Source organism: Phalacrocorax carbo, chromosome 4 (assembly GCF_963921805.1).
Source record: "Phalacrocorax carbo chromosome 4, bPhaCar2.1, whole genome shotgun sequence".
Taxonomy (NCBI): Eukaryota; Metazoa; Chordata; class Aves; order Suliformes; family Phalacrocoracidae; genus Phalacrocorax; species Phalacrocorax carbo.
Window position 1 is genome coordinate 7,099,725 of NC_087516.1, and position 22,801 is coordinate 7,122,525.

At 42.5% G+C, this 22,801-nt stretch overlaps 1 protein-coding gene across 7 annotated transcripts in view; it reads left to right on the plus strand.

Annotated features, from left to right (window-relative positions):
• Nucleotides 1–13,683, plus strand: part of ST3GAL5 (ST3 beta-galactoside alpha-2,3-sialyltransferase 5) — a 34,120-nt gene extending 20,437 nt beyond the window's left edge. For 4 of the 7 annotated variants that reach the window (XM_064448917.1, XM_064448922.1, XM_064448918.1 and 1 more), the window contains exons 2-7: nucleotides 801–912; nucleotides 2,688–2,802; nucleotides 5,102–5,445; nucleotides 6,896–7,082; nucleotides 9,578–9,736; nucleotides 10,981–13,683. In XM_064448917.1, the coding sequence (XP_064304987.1) occupies nucleotides 803–912; nucleotides 2,688–2,802; nucleotides 5,102–5,445; nucleotides 6,896–7,082; nucleotides 9,578–9,736; nucleotides 10,981–11,244 (1,179 nt within the window). In that variant the 5' untranslated portion in view covers nucleotides 801–802 and the 3' untranslated portion in view covers nucleotides 11,245–13,683. Of the gene's footprint in view, nucleotides 1–800; nucleotides 923–2,687; nucleotides 2,803–5,101; nucleotides 5,446–6,895; nucleotides 7,083–9,577; nucleotides 9,737–10,980 lie in introns of all 7 variants that reach the window. The other 3 variants (XM_064448923.1, XM_064448924.1, XM_064448925.1) reach the window with 3 other exon arrangements.
• Nucleotides 13,684–22,801: the final 9,118 nt, after the last annotated feature.

The following is a 22,801-nucleotide window of genomic DNA, read 5'->3' on the forward strand; positions in this document are numbered from 1 at the left end:
AGCATGCTGATGGAAACTCATGGGAGCTTACACACAGTAAACAGCAAGATGGCTTCTCGTTAGCTGACTATCAGTGACTTGGCTGTCTGTGAGGGAGCACTCTGTGCTTCTGCTGGGTTCACAGTTTTTGTTGGAGGGGACCTGCTGCTGTGCACAGGAATGGCCCTTGTGCTGGCAGCCCCCGTGTCCTGCTGTGTGCCAGGCCGAATTTCCTGCACACCCCCTTTGGTGTTTGCTGTTGAAGTTGCTGACCACATTGTTGGGGCTTCTGAAGAAGTCAGCAGTAGATTCAGATTGATGATGAGACAGGTTTGCTTAACCTCAGGGAAAGCAGGGAGTTGATTTGAGAAGTGGGCTCTGGTTTTAAGGATAGGATCAGGGTAGCATAGTACTTGGACGCTTTGATTTGGGGATCCTGAATACCCTGAGCACACTGTGTTCTAACATGTTTTTCCTGTCCGGAGTCTCATTGCTCAAACAAAATGGTGTTTGACTAAGATCAAACAATAGTGTTTGACAGTAACTGGTGTCTTTGCAATTATTAGACCTCAGACTTATGAAGAATGCGAAGACCTTTACATGGCAAATATGTACATATTTTTAGAATCATGTCCTGGTGGTGCATGTGAAATGAGTGTATTCTTGATCACAGGGAGGTCGGGGTGATTCAGTATTCCTGACACGATAACCAAGAATCACAGTCTTGTCTGGGAAACAGAGTAAGTTAACAGTTACTGGATGTCCTCTGAAATATTTTCCATTCAGAAAAAATCATGATAATTTTTTTCTTTTTTTTACAGCAATGCTGAGTGACAATAACTCTGTGAAGCTGAAAAGTGATTGTTCACCTCCTGTGCAATGGTGTAAGGTGGCTGCACATGAAGATGAGAAGACCAAGCTGGTTTTTAAAAGGTACTCGCAAGTAAGTGTCATTGTCATGGCAATATAGAGGTCGGTTGCTCTCCCTCTAGCTTGGGCAGTTACAAGAAGGATGCAGAAATCAAGGGATGAGACTGCCACAGCCACTGAATGGAGGGTTGGGCTCACAGCTTTCCTGGGGCACCTAAAGCACTTGGTGTAGGCTCTCTCGTGGTAGTACCTGTTCTCCCAAGCCCATGTGAGATCCCAATACTTTGCTCACACATATTTCCAGTCTTTTTTTGTACCCAGATAAGTAACAATGTTGAGGCTTTTGTACCCTATGAAAATTGAAGACATGGAAGGGCAGTGGATATTTAGTGGGTACTTTGGAGAGGTGTCCCCTCATAGTTAGTTTGTTTATCAAGACTTCTGGAATGCTACATCACAAAGTCTTCATTACTCTATTGTTTGTAGTTTAACATCAAATTGGAATTAATGAGTGTGTGCTAGTGTACTTCCAGAACTGTATTTTAAACCAGAAAAGCTCACTACGGTGATGCCTCTCTGCCACATGAATTTTTAGGTCTTAAAGCTGAAAAAACGCAAAGCCGAACTGTTACATCCACTGGTGTTTTGAGCATCTGAATGGTGCAGCCCCAGCTGAATCTAGAGATACTTGATAAACCTTTCTGGAGGAAATTCAGCCTCATTCATCTGCTCTGAATCCCCTGTTTCTGCCAGTCAGTCGATTTCCAGGGGCTGCAACCTAATGTTAATGAATGTTTTAGATCCCCTAATGGTGCAAAATTTAATTTAGTTAAATCAGATGTGAGAACAGTGCTGCTTTTCCAGTGTCCACCTTATTTGCAGCTCATACAGCAAATTAAGTGCCAGGGTTGCATCTGTTAGCCCATATGGTACAAGATTTTAAAAAAAAAAGTCTTGGAAACCTGCATTAACTTCATCTGAAAGAGTTTCAAGAAGCACTGCATACTTAGTAGATTGTATATATTTTTAAGACATTTAAACAAATATTCAGTCCTCAGGAAATCATGGGAAATGAAAATCAATAATAAAGCTCAAACTACATACTTGAGCAGCAACCACAGCTCTAACCAAATCATGATGCAATTTTTGCAAATTGGTTTAGACGTGAAATGAGCCAAGTGAGTAGTTGGAGATCAATGGTATGGTTCCTTAGGAATGAGAAATGAGTAGATCAAAAATACAGATAGTCTATATTACTCAATTTTAGAGTTGGGGTTTTTTTCTTCTGCATTTTTTTGGATGTAAAGAATTAAATTAGGCTTCTTAAGATAAACCCGAGCATCTAAATTCTGCATTCTAGCCTGCCAATGAGTTGAAAGTTTTGCTTGTGGGTGATGGCCATTGTTCCAAAATCTTGCAGTTTGAAGTTCCAGCCCTTTTTTAACTTGCACGAAAATACATATTTCAGAATAAAGTTGCCCTTTAAAGCAGGAAAACAGAAGTCACTTTTGGTTTCTTTGTGAGGAGAGCTGTTTGACCCATTGGAGATGCTTTTGAAGTATATGATGCAGGCATAGAACTGCATAAATCAGAGTGTCAATATGTAACATTTTCCTTATCAAAGCATCTATATATGTTTGTACGTTTCTGCAGATAGCTCTGAAGAGTTGTGAGAGACTTGCAGTAAACAAAGCAATAGTTTTTCATGGTTTGAATGAAATGCAAGTATTCACCTGAAGTTCTTGATCTGCCTTAAATTTGTTTAAAAATATTCATTTAACAATTAATGGATTGCTGGGAAAAAAGATGACTTCCTACACCCTCTTGTATGTTTTTAGACTTTTCGCAGTGTTTGTCGTTGGAGGCTGCTTCCTTTATATCCTCAAATTACATTTTGGCCCTGAAGAATGTGACAGAACAAAAATGCTGTATGTGGACCTCGATCGTGTAAGGGTTGGTATTTTTTTTGAGTTTTTTTTTTTTACTTGGCTTAAAAGAAGTTATTAACTGACAATATAAGAGTTGTAAGGGTCTATAACAAAGAACTAGAAAGCTGAAATTATCCTGTGAGCAAAAATATATTTTGCTTCATTTCATGCCATAGAACTCATGGTTTTTGTTCTTGTGGAGCAACAACAGAAGTGCATAGAGTAACTGGATTTTTAGAGGTAAAACAAGATAACTGTGACTGTTAAAAATAGCATTTGAAGCGGACGTGTCATCATACAAGTGTCAGTGCAGGTGACAGTGGTGATCAGAAAATTGATGCAAATGATAAGTAACATATTTAAAAAAAAAAAAACAACAACAGAAAAAAAAAGCCTCAAACTCAACACATTAAACCAGGGGTTTATTTTACCTAAGCCAGCGCCCAGTCTGCTTTGCCTTGTAGTTGCTCAGATGTTTCTGGAATCACAGGGTAAATGTGCAGGAGGGTGCAGCTCTTGCTTCATTTATTTGTTTAAGGTAGCAGCTACTTCAACTGCAATTTTTGTGTGGCTTTTAAGCTGGTGTAACAGATGCCAATAAAGCTTTCTCTTAATTCTTGCTGACATTTCTCTGCTGTTGCTATTTAACTTGTTTGCTCTTTATAACAGTACACCTTGGCTTAGAGTTGTTACATTTCTGTCTTTGAATGTCTCAGTCCTAAGACACAGCTTATAGCAGAAGCCCTGATTTACGGTAGTTTCATCTGAGCATCACTGCATGCGCATCGTCCCCCATCTCCCACCTCCTTCTGTGCATGTTTTTCCCCTTCTGAGCCTCTTTGCCTCCCCTTCTTATTTGACTTATTTCTTTTCTCAGTAACATATTCTTGCTTCCAAACAATCACCACCTTAAGCCAAGCAAACCTAAAGACTGCATGAACTGTGTTTGTTGCTGTCTCATGATTCATTTTGTTTGTATTAGATGCAGGATGAGGAAATAGCATTGCAGTTTGTCTAGTTAGGTAGTAGCTGATTGCAAACTGTTTGGGGCAGTGGTTGAGTGATTTGCATTAACTTTTACTGACAGGATGTACAACTGTCAGCCCTAAAAATGAAGCTATTCCGAAGAGGCAATGACCTTTGATGGCATAGTACAGCATGAAGTTGCTCAGATGCGCTTTGCTCAGGAGGAAGTGTGGTGTTTATGCCCAGACTTGCAGAGATCTTTGTAACGGTGGCAGAGGCAGTTCTGTAGAACAATCTTTTTTTTAAAAAAAAAAAACAAAAAGGCAGCACAACTTCCCTCCTTTTGCACCCAGATGCACACTTCTCTTTCCTTAATGGTACAGAAGGGGAACTGAGTTAGCATGAGATTTGAATCTTAGCCCTCAGACCCCTGTGCTTGCTCATGTTGGTTTTTGTTTTTTTTTTTTTCTATTACATGGATGACAGATCAGCCGAGTTGGATTGAGGAAGATAATGTGCAAAAAGATTTTATTTTAACTGATAAAAATAATATCTTTGCTATTTCTCTTCTTTCTTACATCAGATACTGGCTTGCCACTACAGATTTCTAAAGAAAGTACATGAATGGTTTATTGGGTTTGTGCCGTTCTTTTGGTTGGTTTTTTTTAATGAGATGGATCAATGTGTAGTTTTATCTGACAGCTTGATCTTTTATGGAATATGGAACTGTAGTTTTTTATTTTTGTGACTACGCTTTGAAAGAAGACCTGAAACACCTCCACCTTGCATTCCTTTTAAAGTTGTGTTTTAGTCATTAGCTAATACCACTTCAGCAATATTTCTGGAAGAAGCGTTGCTTCGTTTTCATTAGTAAGCAAGTCCAGCCTGGCATTTCACAGAACTTACACCCAGTGGATGTGTCTCTGGTAAAATCTTACTGCAGGCAGAACCTGGGTCACACAGCTGAGCAGCAGAGTAGAGTTGCGCTTGCTGGCTTGCTGCTGAATTAGATGGGTAGAAGTATGTCTAGATTTTTAGTCTGGTTTTGTAAGTAATGGTTCTCAAACAGTTCATTTTCACTTACCTCTTTTAGTAGTTGAATTTCTTCTTCAGAAAAGTTCCTATCCAGATTTAAGTGTTTGGATGGAGAGGCATTCCTTGCGGGTTTTCACCCCACACTGGTTAGCGTCTGCATTTGAGTGAATGCTTTAAAATGTCTTGCATTTCCATGTTTAAGCTTTCTTTATAAACCCCTGTCTTTGCTAAACTGCTGATGGTCAGCTGGTGGGTTGCATTAAGAGGGCTTTATGTTCCTGAAGGTAGCTTTCCTGACTGAAATCATGTACATTTTATTTTAGAGAGCACAACAGTATGCCAGCACTGCACTGCAGGAACAGTGCCGGCCTTCTTACGTGAAGAAAGAAATGGGGAAGTTATTTGCGGAGAAATACAGCGTTGACATATCTCCCTTTGTAAGAAAAAATATAAATGAAGATGAAGCTTTATTTAAATATGAGCCTCCTTTTGGATTTCACAAGTTCTTTGATAAGCTTAAAAATCTCCTTGAACTCTTACCTGAGCATGATTTACCAGAAGATTTGAAGTCAAAACACTGTAAGCGTTGTGTTGTTGTTGGCAGTGGTGGAATTCTTCATGGATCAGAGCTGGGTCACTTACTGAATCAGTTCGATATTGTTATAAGGTAAGTATTTCCCACTTAAGGATTCTAACTACTTCAACTTTACTTCATGAGCTGACTTTGTTTTTTAAGGGGAAAGTATCTCCAACATTTACACAACTTATAAGACTATTTCTGAAAGTGCTTTTGAGAAATTTACTTGTGACTTGATGGAATTTGAAGTCTTAGGAGCAAAATAAATTGTCATGTTCGCAAGACAGGAATTCAGTGTAATTATTTGTGGACTTCAGATAAAACAAAAACAAAACCAAAAACAGTAACAGAAAACCCAAACAAACATGGGCAGAAATGGGATAGAAACCAGTGAAATGATAGACAAGCAGACAATCCTGTTTTTACCCATTCATATGTTTAAGCTTTCAGAGGTGGGCTTTAGGAGTCACCTCTGCCTTTCTTCCCTTGGTTAATTGGGATGCTTATTTGACAATTCTTTTTAATAATAGCTATTTCAAACACAATAAAAATTAATTGGCATTTCAGTATACGGTTTGTTTACACACTGTATAGCACGCTTATCTTTCCTTATCTTTACAAGATCAGCACATGCTTTCTACGATTACCCGTGTTTTCTAATCTCTGAATTAAACACATGCTTTGTATTCGTGTCTTCTGAACATCACTGTTTGAACTCTCCTTCTTTGTGTTTTGAATCATCTAAAGTCATGACTGAATTTAATACACGCATTTTCCCAAGTTGCTTTGTAAACTAAGACTTGCTCCTCTTAAAAAGGGAAGACTTGATACAGTGAGTCCATATCCCTTATACAAAGGTAAACAAACCTGTTAGTTTGTGGAGGGGCAGAGAACTTGCATTAACTGTTCCCTGAAATTAGGGCTGGCACTGTGAAGGTGACTTTTCTGTTAATATGGAAAAGTTTGCGGGACTTGTACTGTTCTGCAGAACTGATGGAGCCGGATGATGGTGTTCGTGTCAGCAGTGTCCTAGCATCTGAAGTTTTTGGTGAGCTGGAATGATGTAAACCCACAGGATGCATTACATTGCATTGAAGGGATAATTTGAATGCCTTTCTGTATGTAATACTCCTGTGTGTGTGTATATGTAAATGTATAGAAAAAAAGATAATGCAGGCAACTTGCTGTGTGTTTTCTTTCCCTTCCTCTTTTAAGCCTCTCTGAGCTGACACAAGACAATGAACATGAAATTCTGCAGTGCTGTTTTAACTTACTTTTCTATTCAAGCTTTTCTTTTTGAAGTTTTGCGCTTGGGCCAGTAAATCTAGAAATAGAATTGGCTTCCTCTCAAAGATAACGGGTGGATGAGTGTGTGAGGCGAGGAACATGGAGATACTGGGAAAACGCTGTATTCTGCTCTGTTAAAAATCTGTGGGCCAAATGCAAGTTCTTTGCTTAGTGTCTGATGCTGTGATGAGATTGTAACTCATGATTATTAAATACAGCTTCTCTCTGTGGGTTGTTTTTTATTTTTTGTTAGGTTAAATGATGCACCCGTTCAAGGATACACAGATCACGTCGGTAACAAAACTACCATACGGATGACTTACCCGGAAGGAGCCCCCCTTTCTGAACACGAGTATCCTCCTGCTAGCTTGTTTGTGGCTGTTTTATTTAAAAGTGTTGATTTCAATTGGCTTCAAGCAATGGTAAAAAATGAAACCTTGGTATGTAATGCGGTAGTGTTATGTACCTGTGATTTGTGTTTGTTTTTTCTAATGCTTAAGAAGCTGCTGATCTGTTATTCCTGTTTTATTATACTAAGGATCTTTTATTTAACTTTGCAGGTTTTTTTTAGCTATGCCTCCTAGTTACAGTTGGTACCAGCATTCATCATTCATGCTGAAGCCCTGTGCTGGCAGGCAATAACACTTTTTTTTCTGCAGATATTGGCGGTTTGCTACAAGCTACATGACATATCGAGTGTCTACTAAAGTGGAATTCATTTCCCATTAGGCTTAAGGGACTTGTTCAGGTCTGCAGAGCTTGAAACAGAAATGAGATTTCTGGATGCTAGTCCTTTTTTTTTTTTTTTTTTTTTTTTTTAACAGCCAAGCCTGTGCTGCTACAATAGGCGTACCTGCAGTTAATGTGTAACTGAAGCATTGCAGTTGTTACTTCACATTTGCCTCTGGTTCCAAAATTAAGAGGTTGTTTATTTCTCACTGAATATTTAAAGAAGTGTAGAGATTACTAAGGAACCGATAGTAGGGTTCTATGTTTCCAAATGCTCTTTAAACTGGTGGTTTTCACCTCTTTCAATTTGCGGGCAAATAAATTCTCCAAGTTGAAAACCAGAAGCTAGGTTTCTCTGACCACAGATTGAATACAAGTGGTCTAAATTATTGAGACGGATTCAGGAGAAAGCCTGACAAGTTTTTTTTAACAATTTGATACATACTAGTTTAGGTACGCCACGTTCCCTTCTTAGTTCTGTGATTTTTACGACATAAGAGCATATGGACAGTCTGTTTAATATTGACCATGACTATCCACTACTTGAGAGAGTGTGTGCAGGGTTATTGCCTTGTTTTGAATAATCTGAATATGCTTTGTAGAGGGGAGATATTCCTGAATGTATAAATTTTTGCAAATGTAAGAACTATTTAATGTTTTAAGGTTTGGTTTTGAAGAATGACTAGTACAAGGATGGCTCTCTGTATTAAAATTTGTTTTGGAAGGATTGAAAGAGTGATTGGTTTTTGGCATCCGCAGCATCCTCTGTTAGTGAGTTACAAGGCTGAAGTATGTGCTTTATGAAAAGAGTACTTTTTCTTGCTTCGCATGGCTTAGGAGCAGATCTGCTCATTCTCACCTTCGTCCTTGCTCTGGTGTTTTTGCTGGTGCAGAGAGCCAGTTTTGGGAACTGATCTGGGAATGGACATACTGAAGAGAGTCCACCAAAGGCCCATGAAGATGCTTAAGGGACTGGAGGATCTCTCCTGCGAGGAAAGGCTGAGGGAGATGGGACTGTTTAACCTAGAGAAGGCTCAGGGAGAAATCCTATTCATGTCTATAAATGCCTGAGGGGAGGGTGCAAAGAGGATGGAGCCAGGCTCTTTTCAGTAGTGCCCAGTGACAGCATCAGAGGCAATGGGCACAAACTGAAACACAGGAGGGGCCCTCTGAACATCAGGAAACATATTTTGACTGTGAGGGTGGCCGAGCACTGGCACAGGTTGCCCAGGGAGGTTGTGGAGTCTCCATCCTTGGAGATATTCAAAAGTCATCTGGACGTGGTCCTGGCCAGCTGGCTCTAGGTGTCCCTGCTTGACCACTCGACCTCCAGAGGTCCCTTCCAACCTCAATCACTCTGTGATTCTGTGAACTGAAAACATACTTGTTTCAAATACAGGGCTTTCAGTTGGGTCAGCTCTCTGTGAAGGCATTGCTGCTTTAGTAAACTTGCTCAGAGTATGGGTGGGAACACAGGACCATGGCAACCTAAACCGGGTCAGTTTAAGCTGCTGTAGAGTTGTATGTTAGGGCAGTAATAAGCATGTTTGAAAAATACAGGTCTATGTTGCAGCTATATTAGTTTTATCATTTGCTTAGTGTTATGCTTTATATGGAAAGATTTGTCAAATGAACCTGATTTAGTATTGTTATTTACTTTAGCATGCAGGTAATTGACTGTGAGTGGCATGAGATCAGAATCTGGCTTGCTGAGTCTTGTGTAAATCCTCTTCTGAAGTGTTACATTTATCACTAGGTGGATGATATCAAACAACAGCTGTTCGCTTCAAAGCCTGGGCAAAACTGTTTTAAATCCAGGGCTTGTTTCAGAATGCCCAGTTAATGTTTGTGGAAAACTGCGATTCCCTTTCCCGTTTCTTTAAATACTGCTGCCTGCTTGGTTGTGGTGAAACCATGTGGATTCTGGTGGATATGTTGACTGATTAAACACAAAGTGCAGTCAAATATTCAGGATAAACCACTTTTCCCCCTGCTAATCCTCTCTGCAATTCCAAATACTTCGAAACCTTTTCCTCTTTTGGGTCACTCACTTGAGCTGTACACTGGTATTCTTGAACCCACCTTAGCTACAGACTGTTTCCTGAATGTCTCAGCATTGCTGATGGATTCTAACTTGTGTACTGTCTGCCATACGCTTTGCAGTCTCAGAGTTTGCCTTTGCCAATCTACTTTTTCTTTCTCTTAGCCTCTGTGGATGCGACTTTTCTTTTGGAAAGAAGTTGCTGAGAAAATTCCTTTTACATCAAAGCAGTTTCGGATTCTGAATCCAGTCATCATCAAAGAGACAGCTTTGGACATTTTACAGTTCCCTGAACCTCGATCAAAATTCTGGGGTTGGGATAAGGTAAGAATTTTCATTTTAGGAGAAGGAGGCTAAAATACAAAGTAAAATAAGGAACTGGAAAAGGTTTTGGGCTCTTCCTTCAATATAGTTTCTCTGTACAGTTTCAGAGCTGGTCTCAATTAATAGGGAAATTCATGTGCTTTGAAAAAACTCTTGTATTTTCTTGTGTAAAATCAAAATAGGATTTCAGCTCACCTTTTTAGATGAGGTATTATGCCTGGCATGCTGACGTGAACTGGCTTGTTTTATAAAGCATTCGGATGCAGTGAAACGTAAATTAATTCCAGTACAGTGTGTTCACTCACACATCGTTATGACTGGTGTTAAATATTCAAAACACGCATTTGATGTATGTTAAGAGCAGCCCTGTTAAGTCAAAGCAGTGATCAGTATAGACAGGTGTGTCTCTAGCTGCAGGGATGGCAGAGAGAGTGTGGACACCAGGCCCGTGTAAAGCAACCTTCCAGCTTTTGGAATTGCTACGTATGCCAACGTGTTTGATAGCAACTGATGGGTATATCCTCCCCCTATGTCCTTCCTCCTGCAACAGCATGGAGCGATGAATCGCCCAGTGTAATTATACACTGAATTTTTGTTATTTAAATTATTTGTTTGAGAAATTGGATGTCACTAGTTCTACGAAACTACGAAAAATACTGAATAACCATCATCTTGTTACCTTTTGTGTGAAAGCATTTAATGGTAGTGTTATTGCACAAATGTTTGAAGGATCTCCTCACGTTTATTTATAAAAATAATGTAACATACCAAGCTGCATATCTTTTACTTGTATCATAGTATAACCTACTTCTTCATGGGTGATTCAGTGAAAAGTCATATCGTGAAGAATACCATTAGAGAGACTGTTGTTCAGGACTGAAGTTAAGTGTACATTAAGAAATGTCAAGTTTAACTGCCTCTCAGGAGTTGTTTGAGTGTTTGGAGCAAGGGTTCACTTGTAGTTTAACTACACAGTAATAGGGCGTCTTGCCTTTGCAGAAAAAAATTGAGAGTTGACAGGCAAATACTCAAGTTGTGTTAGTATTTGGCTCTGAAGTTTTTAGTTTTACTTGATCATTTAATTTAGTTTTAGTTTCAGTTGTAAATGGTTGTAAATGTTTAATTGATTTCCGTTTAAGTGAGGAGAAGGAATAGACAAAGCCATTAAATTTTGTAAAGTGTTTATAAAACTGGCAAAGGAGAATATATTTGAATTCAGCAGGATTCTCTCTCCCCCTTTTCAGAACGTACCTACAATTGGGGTCACAGCAGTCGTTCTGGCCACCCATTTATGTGATGAAGTGAGCTTAGCAGGATTTGGATATGACCTCGATCAGCCCAGCACACCTTTGCACTATTACAACAACCTGTGCATGGCTGCCATGAACGGACAAACTATGCACAATGTGACAAGCGAGACTAAATTCCTGCAAAAACTGATCAAAGAAAAAGTTGTCAAAGACCTCACCGGTGGGATACATTGTGAGTTCTGCGGAGAAGACAGCTAGTGATTGAAGTGCGTCGTGGTTTGGATTTGTTAAATTTCCAGAGGTTCAGCTGGAACAACCTTCTCACTGTCTTAAGTAGTTCTTTGCAGTGTGTGTAGAATGGACGTAGATTCTCTGCTGCCTTTTTTAACGTCAAGTTCAATTTGTTGGACTTTTAATTTTATTTTTAAGTCAGATTTTACTTTGCACATTTTTTTGGATAACTATGTAAATACAATGTGGAGTTGAAAGAGATCCATTGAAAATATTTAATGTTTTAAGTTGTCTGAAGAAAAGCAGAGTTTTTGTTTTCAGATGTATATGGTATGCACAACACTAGCCTGAGTTGTCTAACTGCATACAAGAGTTGTTTTCCACTGAACTACTGTCCTTGTCGATCTAGTTCTTGGTGTATGACTCCTTTTCATGGATGCCATGGAAAGAAAGACGTATGCTTCTCAAGTCTTTCATTTCTTACAGCTTGAGCATTGTGTTTCCCCATGAAATACTTATATTCCTTTGGTTTTGTACTAATATTTGTTGGGGGTGGAGGAGGAATGTGGGAGTGAAGGTGAAGGAAAAAGAACTGTCGTGGCAACAACTGAGTAGTAAGTACTTTGGCGTTCATGGTTGATATTAAAATCATTGATGCATTAATGTATTGGGTTAGAATCCTGCTTTATCATGAGGCACGTTTGGGCTGAGTGCACGCTATAAGATGATTTAGCCAGCAGGAGACTTGCACCTAAATCAGATCTTTTCTCATTTCCATTCCTCAATACCCAGAAGAATGTTTCTAACTAATTGATTTGCAGCAGAGTTCAGCTACCCCAACTAAAGAAGTGGCATTAATACAAAATCTCCCCCCCACCTTTTTTTTTTTTTTTGAGTGACTTGAGAATTGCCAGTTCTATAAAACACTAGTTTGTATAAACTTTCCATTTAGCAATAATAGAATCTATGACTAAGCTAAAATTTCCATTGGTTTACTTTATGTTCCTTTAGTAATTAAATACAGATATCGTAACCTTAATAGTTTACAATGATGATAACCCTAACGAGCTCTAGTGTTGACTGTTCAATTGAAGGGAGAGGTAGAGTTGGTGGTTTTCCCAGAACAGCTTTTAAGTCAGCAATTGGGTGAGTGTGCATAAGTTAAGAAAATCACTTTGAGAAAGTAGTATGATCTAGCAGCAAGCTAGATAACTGCCGAAAGCAGCATAATTTTTAAAAAATAGCTATAAATATATGTTCTTGTGACTGGAAATCAGTGCGATGCAAAGAAACTGGACTGTACAGATCTGCGAGCAGGTTTTGGTGTTCATTTTCATTTTGTTACTAGTAGAGTAGTAGGTATGACTGTGTTTGCACTGAGTAGTGTTGTTACTCTGACTACAGTATGTGAAAAATGCTTTCTTTGGGAATGAAAGCTCGTTAGCAAGTTGATCAAAGGGTGGCCTAGAAACACTGTTCATGCTATGAACTCCCACATCGTGAACATTCCCACTTCTTTTTATGGGCTAAGATACTGAATGTAGTTGTAGTTTTGAATTTTCAAATTACTAAGGCGGGAAAGCAAGGTTAGGGTGGTTGGGGTCTTGTGGTGTTTCTTTCCTGTTTTTTTGGTTGTTTTTTTTTTTTTTTTTTCCTTTCTCCCATGGAGAGAAGTTCTAATGAATGATAATGTTAGAACACAGGAGTAGCAGACTGATTCTGGCCGTTATATTAAAAGGCAATAAAATGACATCAGATCTTACAGCAGAGCTCTAAAGAAACTTGTGGACCTCATCTTTCCTAAGTCCCGTGTACCTACATGTCTTTCAAAGCCAGTTTCGGATAGCGAACACATTGAAATACAGATTCTTGTCTCTGGCACTGTTTGTGTTTATAGCAATAATGTTAATCTAACTTCTCCGTGAAACATGTTAATTTTGTACTAGCAATAAATTTCTAGTCTGTTTTTCTTATATTGTTTAATTTAAAAATATTTCATGTGTGAAGAGTTTTATACAGATAGTCTTTTAGTTAATATATTTAAATGTGCTAATTATTTTTGCCTGGTATTTAAACTGGAAACAAAGAACCTTAATTTCATTTGGTATTAGTGAAACTTTGGAAGATTTCAGAACGCATGTGTTGGGAGGACATCCTGAATGCACCAAAAGTTCAGAGCACTTGGTCCCTCACCAGTTTGCTTTACTCAGTATCTTAAAAATAATCAGCTGATTAACGTAAATGCCAATAGCTTTTTGGAGATGCTGTATTTACTGTCAAATTCTCAAATTATGTTGATGTAGGATTAGATTGTTTTCTCACCAGTTTTGTGGCTTGTGATAAAGCGTTTTCTTGGTGGTAGTGTGTACTGCATTGAATACGCCTGCACAGACTCAGCCATCTGTGAAATGGCAGCAAAGTTCAGGTTGCAAAAAGCAATAAACTGATGAAACCACTTTCTACTTACGTGTCTGTCTCACAGTTTGTGATTTGTTCTGCCTCCTTTATTAAGGCTTTTACATTTCATACTGGTCCAGTTGAAAGTCTTGATGCAATCCCAGGCATTCAAGCAGAGGGCAGTTAGTGGCCGATGATGACTCTTTCTCCTTTCATTTATGGCTTTTTTTTTTTTTTTGACCTGTCAGCAGAGTTATATCTCTCTGGGCATGGAAGAGAGAATCCATCTCAGCACTGACTAATGGGGATGAGAATATGCCTCCGTGCTGCTGTGTCCCACATTTTATGCTCTGCAAAGAATCTGCATCATCCCTTGTAGATACGCCTTCATGATGTTTGTTTAAAAAGTCAACAAGGAATCTGGGAGCTGTGATAAAGCCCTTGTGTTCCACATCAGGATTTCTTTTTGGAACTGTCAGTGTAGGAGCTATCAGTTATGTATGTGCCTGTCCGGTTCTGATGCTGGTTTTGGTTTTTCATGGTTCCTCTCAGGGAACATAACTTCAGCTTTGTCCTCCCTTGAATTCAGAGCGGTCATTACTTGCATTATCTGTTATGCTTTAGCCTTTCAGGTGACACAAGTAGAAATTCTCTGTTAGGACTGAGCAATTCTGAAACTGTTCTGAAGATAATTTGTGAAGCTTTTTTTATTCTTTCAGTATGTTCCGATTTTTATGACCACTCAGGGGGTAGGGAAAGAGATGAACGACATACTTATTTTGGCTAGATCTGATTTATTCAAACAAATGGGAACTTTGAATTGCCAAGTGTGACTTTATGGTGCCAATTTTCAAGTGTTTTAGAAGTCTTGCACCCAGCTGGAGACAAACTGTTGTCGCCTTGGAGATGTACCATGGGTAAGGTTCGGATTTGTTTCTTGTGATGCCACGAACAGGTGCCAGAGTTGCAGGAGGAGGGGAGTTGCTTGGGTGCAGAGTGGGAAAGTGCCACAACTGGTGCTTGCGGACCATGGTCAGTGACTGGTTGACGTTGGAACTGGATATTCAGCATGTAGGGTCGTTTGTTGGGATGCTGATAAGGAGCCGAAGAGCAGTTCAGCCTCTTCAGCAGATGCACGGAAGTGTGCCGATAGCTTCAGCTCCCATGCTGCGGTTGGCACTCCCGCAGGAGATGGGAGGGGATCAGAGGAGGCAGCTGCCGCAGTGTGGCGATGATCTCTTTGCCTGTCGCCGAGGGCAGATGAAGGAAGAGCTCGTGCACCTCTGTTAAGACTAGCACAGATGCGATGCTGTGACTTTCATCGTCCAGCCTGCCAGCAGCAAGGTTTTACAGAAATACTGATTTTTATGAGCACCTGCATCTTGCCCTCTGAAATTTCTGTTGCCTGGGAAGGCTCTTGCCTTTCCTTACTTCAAATGTACCTAAGGTGATGGTATTCCACAGAGCCCTTGCATTATTAAATAAATGCAGGATATACATGTTGACAAACTAGCATTTGTTGTTGTCTTCTAAAATGAAGGCTGTTTCCCATGAAAGAACAACCTTGCCCTGTGTCATAAACAAAAAGCCCAGCAAAATCCTGCCTGTTGAGGTTGAGATGATGACCAACTCCAGCAAAACTGGAGAATATGATATTTTAAAATGCTACTGCTGAAAAGCTGGGTGCTGTTGAGGAAATCATTGCCTGAAGTGGCATACGACCAAATCCAAATATGAATTAAAGGATGAAGATGTGTGAAGAGGGACAGCTGAGCCCCACTGTGAAATGCAACTCCTTTGTTCTGCAGCCACCTAACTCTGGAAATGTTTATCTTCTCGCAGCAGCCCAGGTCTTGACCTAGCAGTTCCCAAAGCCCTGGGAGTTATGTTTGTAGACAAATGTGGTGTGCTGGTTTTGGCTGGGGTAGAGTTAATTTTCTTCCCAGTGGCTGGTATGGGGCTCTGTTTTGGATTTCTGCTGAAAGCAGTGTTGGTAATTCAGGGATGTTTTGGTTCCTGCCGAGCAGGGCTTGCACAGAGCCAAGGCCTTTTCTGCCCCTCACCCCACCCCACCAGCGAGGGGCTGGGGGGGCACAAGGAGTTGGGAGGGGACACGGCTGGGACAGCTGACCCCAACTGACCCCAGGGATGTCCCACACCATGTGACATCACGCTCAGCACATAGAGCTGGGGGAAGAAGAAGGAAGGGGGGGACATTCGGAGTGATGGCGTTTGTCTTCCCAAGTCACCGTTATGTGTGATGGAGCCCTGCTTTCCTGGAGATGGCTGAGCCCCTGCCTGCCCGTGGGAAGGAGGGAATGAATTCCTTGTTTCATTTTGCTCACATGCACAGCTTTTGCTTTACCCATTAAACTGTCTTGATCTCAACCCAGGAGTTTTCTAACTTTTACTCTTCCAATACTCTCCCCCATCCCACTGGGGGGAGGCGAACAAGGAGTTGTGTGGTGCTTAGTTGCCAGCTGTGGTTAAACCATGACACGTAGGTACATCCTGGTCCCAACAGGCTTGAGCAGTTTGGTATCGGCCTTGCCACATGTCTCATAAGGTAGGCGACCCACCCCTCGAGTCCCTGAGGAGCTTGGTCACACCACACCTAAAACGCCCTGTATGTCTAATCACCTTTCAGAGGCACGCAAAAAATGCTTTTCCTACAAGCAGTCTCATGTGTTCTCTGCCTCCGTGGCTATTTTCTTTATTTTCCCTAGAACAACCCTGTGAGCAGGGACTGAAGCGCCCACCCACGTGCCCACCGGTGGTGTGAATCACAAACCTGGGTAGCGAGCGTCTGCATTTCAGCATGTCCCCAGCCACCGGGGGTGTGTCATAAGGTGAATGCTCTTACTCTTTGACCAAAACTTGCCATATTTTATACATACATAATCCTCCCCACCGTTCCTGGGAGGGAGCCGCAGTGGCTCATAGCTCTGTGCTGGTCTGTGTATGGCTGGTGACGGACCCGTACGCTGCCCTGAGGGAATCCTGCTCAAGCTCTATCTTTATGCCTTGCTCCTCTCTGCGTGAAGCTTATTGCGCTTGTGTGCTAAAAGCAGCAAGACTTTTTATTAAAAATAATACACTAAGATGACCTTCCTTGAAGCATGGCAAGGGCTCTTTTGGTGGGGACCTGGTATGTGTTGCTCACAAGCTGGAGTTCAAAATTTATCACATGTGACTGACTCTCGTAAGGTCATGACATCATTGGTGGCAGCTCTGATGGTCAAGGTAGGAGGCAGGCATTAAATCACCTGGGCTACGACAACTCCTGTGGCTTATATTGATACACAAGGCTAGGAATTACCAGGACTGGGTTTTAAGGCGGGGGAGTGGAGAGGCAAGGCCCATAGATTTCATTAATCTCTTCAGCTACCTGCCTGTTTCAGCTGATTTACCTTTTTCTTCTTGCCCAAGCACTTGCGCATCACCTCTCTGTGCTTTGACAAATAAAACCTATCATTGAATCTTGATGGAAATTCTTGTTAACACTTGTATTTTCCAGCCTGTGAACTTTAATTTGAGCTGCTCATGCTTGTAGAGATGAGCAGGGCTGAACGTTTTCACTCGTTTTCACAGCCTGCCTCTCTTGTGCCTGGGCCAAACCCAACTTGTTTCCAAGCTCCTACACATGCCTTTGAGGAGAACAAAGCTTTCCTGTTCAGTGCAGCCGCCCCAGCTCCCTCCGCATGGGAAGTGAGGAGCACTGGCCTTTGGTAGGAGGCACAGATGGCTTCAGCAGGGGTTGAGTGCTGGAGCTCCTTGTTGGAAGGGGCTGCCAAGGGTCAACAGGAACACGATGAGTGAGTTGCAGAAAAACAACCTTTTTTTTTTCCCATCTTTCTGACAAAAGAAAACCAGAAATACAAGCAGGTGCTGTAGTGCTAAGCATTTCATGCTTCCTTCTCAGCGGTCTTTGCTTTCCTGCTGTAGCTAATGTAATTATTCTCTAGCTCAAGGAAGGCTTGATCCCCAGCTTGGGCCTTTGGTATATAAGCCAGTCCTGAAAGGGAAGCAGAAACAAGGTTCCTTGCAAATTTCTCCCTTTCTCCAGTCTGTTTTGACCTGATATCAGCTTAAAACCCCCACATCTTGCAGAAGCTCGAGTTATTCCCCCCACTACCACAGCTGTGAGATCCGATGGAGCTGATAGAGAAGCTGCGAAGGAGTTTTTCCTTTGCAAGAGCTGGATTGGTGCTCATAATTTTTTTCCCTTGCACCCCTTTTTGGTTCTGCCTCCTTTATTTTGGGCAAATCAATAGGTTTTGGGTTTTTTATGCTGTTTTACTCCTTTCTCCACCACCTTGCCTACTCCCATGTGCTGCACTGGGCTGTGGTGTCTCTCTAGCCTCTTCTTGAGGCTGACCAGCTGGAGAAGTTCAGGTGGGAATGGTTTGTGCCCAAGGGGTGCAAAGGCATTTGCTGTGGGGTTGAGACTGCAGCTGAGAAACCCGAGACAGGGTCTTGGGGAAACAAGGGATATGGTGCAGAGGAGGTGTGGGACAAGCAGGCCTGGAGGGGAATGAAACCAGTACTTTGGCAGTGGGCTGGAGAAGACAGGAATATACACGCATCTCATTTCATCATCTGAGTGCAGCTTTAGGAACACCTCTGGAGCAGGACAGCAGCTGTGAGGACTGACCCTCTAAAGCATTGTGTGCCTGGGCTTTTTGTGCTATTGTAACATAAAAGACCACAAAATATCTCAGTAAAAATTTTTGGCCAACTTCTTTTTGCTGAGGAGAGCAGATGCTCATGAGAAGCAGCTGGTGTGATTTTTCAGGGCTTGGCATTGCTGTACCTGCAGGAAAAGATGAGGATGTGGATCTGGGGAAGTTTTATGACCCCTCTGTGATGCTCTGTCAGGGAAAGAAGTTTGCAGGTTATTGTAGTTGGTTGTATCATGCCTTTTTTTATGCAAAATCTTCAAAAAGCAGGAAGGGTTGTTTTGTTCTAGCAGTCAAGTATTGAGATTTCTGTGAGCATTTTCAGCTTTATGGCTGGGTGGAGAGGTCTGTGGTTATTTTTAAGGAAGTCCTTTCCTGTTTATAGAGGCAGTTAATTGGGACAGGTCATGGCTTAGCTCAAAACCCAAGGGGTTTTCCTCTGTGTGGTCACAAGGGTCTGAAGCCTGTGACCATTTCTCCTGTCTGGTTTTATCGGGCTTGATTTCTAAGCCTACTTTTCCTCGCAAATGAGCTGTGCCTCATGTCACTGGCCAGTAATGCGTGCCAGCTTGTCCCTGGGTCTGGCTGCTGCTCGGAAGTGGGTGGATGAATGTTGGTTTGTAGCTCTGCAGCTCAGGGAAGCATTGTGGGTATCCTGGGCTGGAACCTGCTGCTGCAAAGTGACAGTCCCAGCCATTACCTATAACGGCTCACACTCAGGCTGCATTAGAAATGTCAATGATTTTTTGATATCTGGGTACCGAAAGAGAAGTCCCCATGCCTGACAGCAGGTCTGGAGGTTCACAGATCAGAGATGCTGAATTTTATGCTGTGGTATAAAAGGAAATGTGGTGAAGTGGTCCATGAAAGCAGTGCCAAGGAGAGTTCCCTGTGGTCGGTAAATGCATCTTGGGCTTTTATTCCAGCTGGGCCTCAGGGAGGCATTTCACGTTTGCAGAAGCACTGGAAATGAGAAGCAGGTGCGTAGCCCCATCTAGTGCTTTGGCGTGAGTCATGCTGCTTAGCTGCAATGTGCACAGGCTGTGGCGAGGTTCTCCTCCAGCTGCAACGTGCCGTTCTGAAGGATCAAAACGGGAAAAATCCTTAACCACTAATGCAACACGTATGGGCTGGGTGCTGGAAGGTAAGCCTGAAGTGAAAGCCATGGGAATGAACTGTTTTTCTTGCTCAACACACAAGTGGAGCTCAAAATGAGGACTTTCATCCCACGGCTGAGTACTAAATACCATCAGCTGTTGGCCCAGCCAGAGTGCAGCAAAGGATGCAACCCAAGGTGACAAATATCAGCCTACACACAGGCCTGACACTCTCCAAAAGGAGTCAAGTGGTTTTTTGACCAGATAATGTTTTCTTGGATTGTAAATTCAATTTCTTTCATCTGTGTAGGCATGAATATAGCAAAACTGATATCTAATAATGTTTCTATATTCCCTTTCCTCAGAGTCAAAGTCTCCATTGGTCTGAGAGCTGGACCAAGGCAGCGGTATCTGAAAGCTGCTAAAGGACCTGGGTGTCCAACTCTGCACCTGTGTGTCCCTTGCCTGGGACAAATCAGGTATCCACAGAGGAGCCAGGGGTGCAAGGTAGGTGTAAGATGGGTGTAGAGCTCTTAGACAGGACGGGTGTAAAGTGACAAGCAAAGGGTGATAACAGGGATTTCTCCACATGGGCTGGAGGGAGGAGAGCTGATGTCCCCATTCCTACTCACTCTGTCCCCCACAGATACAAGTGTGTGTCCTCTGAGCAGAGCATCACCCTCGACTTCAGTGCTCAGGTGGCCAGCATACAGCACCAGTCCTGGATTTACTGCCCGCACCAGGAATAAAATAATCATGGGTCTTCACACTCTGCATAAAGGTATTTAGGTTTATCCCTCCTTTATTTATTTTAGTTCCTCTGGTGGGGGAGGCCACTTAGTGATTTGAGGTGTTCGTATTTTGTTCCCCACCCCACCAATGTTTAAAAGCATTTGGGAAAAGGGATTTTTTCCTATTCCCTCAGATCAGGGGCAGGTTGGGGAGTGTTTGCACGTTGCATGGACAGGGAAAGTCACTGCTCAGCTGTGACACTGCTGCTCTGCACACCAGCAGTGTGGAAGGAAAAGCTCACTTTGTGTTTGAGGTTGGTGAAGACAGAAGTGTGGAGCTTGCCTGCCAAGGCAGAAACTCATCAGACCTCTTCAGAACAGTCCAAAAAATACTACCTCCTTTACCAGAAACCCTGAATCTCTGATTCCAACACAGTATTTTGAAGGTAAGTCAAGGTCTCTGCCACCTCCTGCCATGATCCTGCTTTGTGCTGCTTCTGAAGGACCACCTCATGGTCTTGATCAGCCAGAACCGGTGGTCCTTCTCCACATTTGGAGGAGTCACCTTGCTTCCCTCCATAAGCTCAAGCCTCTCCCCTGCTCTGGGAACTGTGGCAGTAGGCAGCAAGTCATAGACCAGCAGAGATGCCGTGGTGCTGAGCTGCCTCCGTAACACCTTGCAGGGCCTTTTGGAAGGCAGATGACCCAGGTGCAGCCCAGCACGGGGCCTTTCCCCAAGCTCAGGAATGAGCTTTCCTTTGTACGCAGCATAATTGGCTCTTGGTTCAGTGGTTGCACCCATGAGCCCTGCAGAAATGACCTCAAAAGGGGTCTCAGCCGTTTGGCTGCCAACGTGAAGCCCTGGCTATGGCTGGGGGTAGAACCATGGGCCACCCAGACAATCTCTTCTCCGAGGATTCACAAAGCACTGGGATTTGGTATCATTTGAAGGAATCTGCCCTGTATTTTATTCCCTTCCAGCATGAGAAAGTGGAAGAAGGCACTTGAGACAGATGTTTTATGATGCATTTTCACTTCTCTGGATGTGGGAGTGCATGGGCAGGCTTACTGATGCCTCTGGCTCCAGCCTTCATGGACATACAGGCTGTTGCTCACAATTCCCAGAGGTTTGTAGGCAGCAGGAATATTCTGTATCTGAGGAAAGCTAAGATCTATCTGCATGGGAAAGTCTGGGCAGCCATAATGGACAGGACAACAGTGATGCATGTAAAATCCTCAGCAGCCCTGGCTTTAACCCAGTACATCGGGAATAGTGCTAAAGTTTGTTCCTCGCTTCAAAGCATGTAACTGATGAGCCAGAGCTTGTTTGATGGTGGCTAACGTTGCAGCCCATCTCAGTGCTGATGCCTCTCTGTGTGAGATGGTTTCAGCAGATTGCTTATGCTATAGGCAAATGGGGAGGAGATCAGGACTGAGCCTGGGAACGGCCTGAGCCCATGAGTTCATAGTGATGAGTCAGTCTTGATCTGTCACGGTTGAGTCACCTGTGTTGGACACTCACTGTGAGTGCTGTTCAAGAGAAGACTAAAAATCAATAGTGTTTCCTAGTTCTCTGCTGTGAAGTTGCCACAGAGGCCATTTAGGACCTCATCCAAAGCCCACTAAAACAGAGAGGCTCATTGGCTTCAAAAGGCTTTTGACCAAGTCTGGCAGCAGCTTACTTTACAGAGCAGTAAAATACCCCTGCTCATGGTGGCTCCACACAGGTGTAGCGCCACAGGAGGGAAGGTATAAAGCAAAAAACAAGTGGTTATGTGACTTTTTGAGGGTGTTCCTTCTCACTTGTTCGGGATTCATTAGCACCAAGGTGAAGGTACTGGGTGTTTGCCTGCTAAATTCACCCAAACCCTTCCATATTTGGTAGTACAGGGAGGCTCAATGATGGTCTTTTCAGGCATGTGAAGGTACAGAGAGTAGCTGCCTGTTCTCTGGTTCAGAAAACCTTCCCATTTTCCCCTCCTATTTTCAGTCCTAGTGCTTTGCCTTCAGAAATGTGGGGCACAAATTTAAGGAAACCAGTGTGTTGGAGGAAAACTATTCTGTGATTCTATGAAAAGCAGGACTTCTGCCAGCCTGAACAATATATGCATGTACTCTAGAAATCTTGTGTAGAGATTTGTGGAAGGGAACAGTCTTCAGCTCTAGAGGGATCATTGCTACATATATTGTGGGTTGCTTTGTTTCCCAGGGAGTTGGACCAATCCACGGAGGTCTGCCCAGCCTGGCTCAGTCCTTTTTGCCACCAGAGAGATTTGGAGGGCAACAAAAATCCTGAGACCTCCAAAAACATGGCTAGCCAGGATACATGAGCAAACAGAGACCAGCCAGTCCAGAGAAGATGATGCAAAGGGTCACTGACAGATTCCCTCCTTCCTTCTGCATCATCCCAGGGAAAGGCCAAGCAGTAACAGACACAAATAGCATCCTGGGAGGTTTAGGTTCAGCAAGAAGATTTTTCTAACATGAGATTAGAGAAGCATTGGCATGGATTGTGCCGGGAGGTCTTCCAGCACTGGAAAGTTTGAAGACTGCATTGGATGAACTCCAGACAGGGCTGTTTCAGCTGTAGCTGATCCCACCGTGGGCCGGGGATAGATTTAGCTGCCCCAGAGGGAGGAAGGGAGTGTTCTTTCCAGCCTCTCTCTTTCTGCCCTTTCGG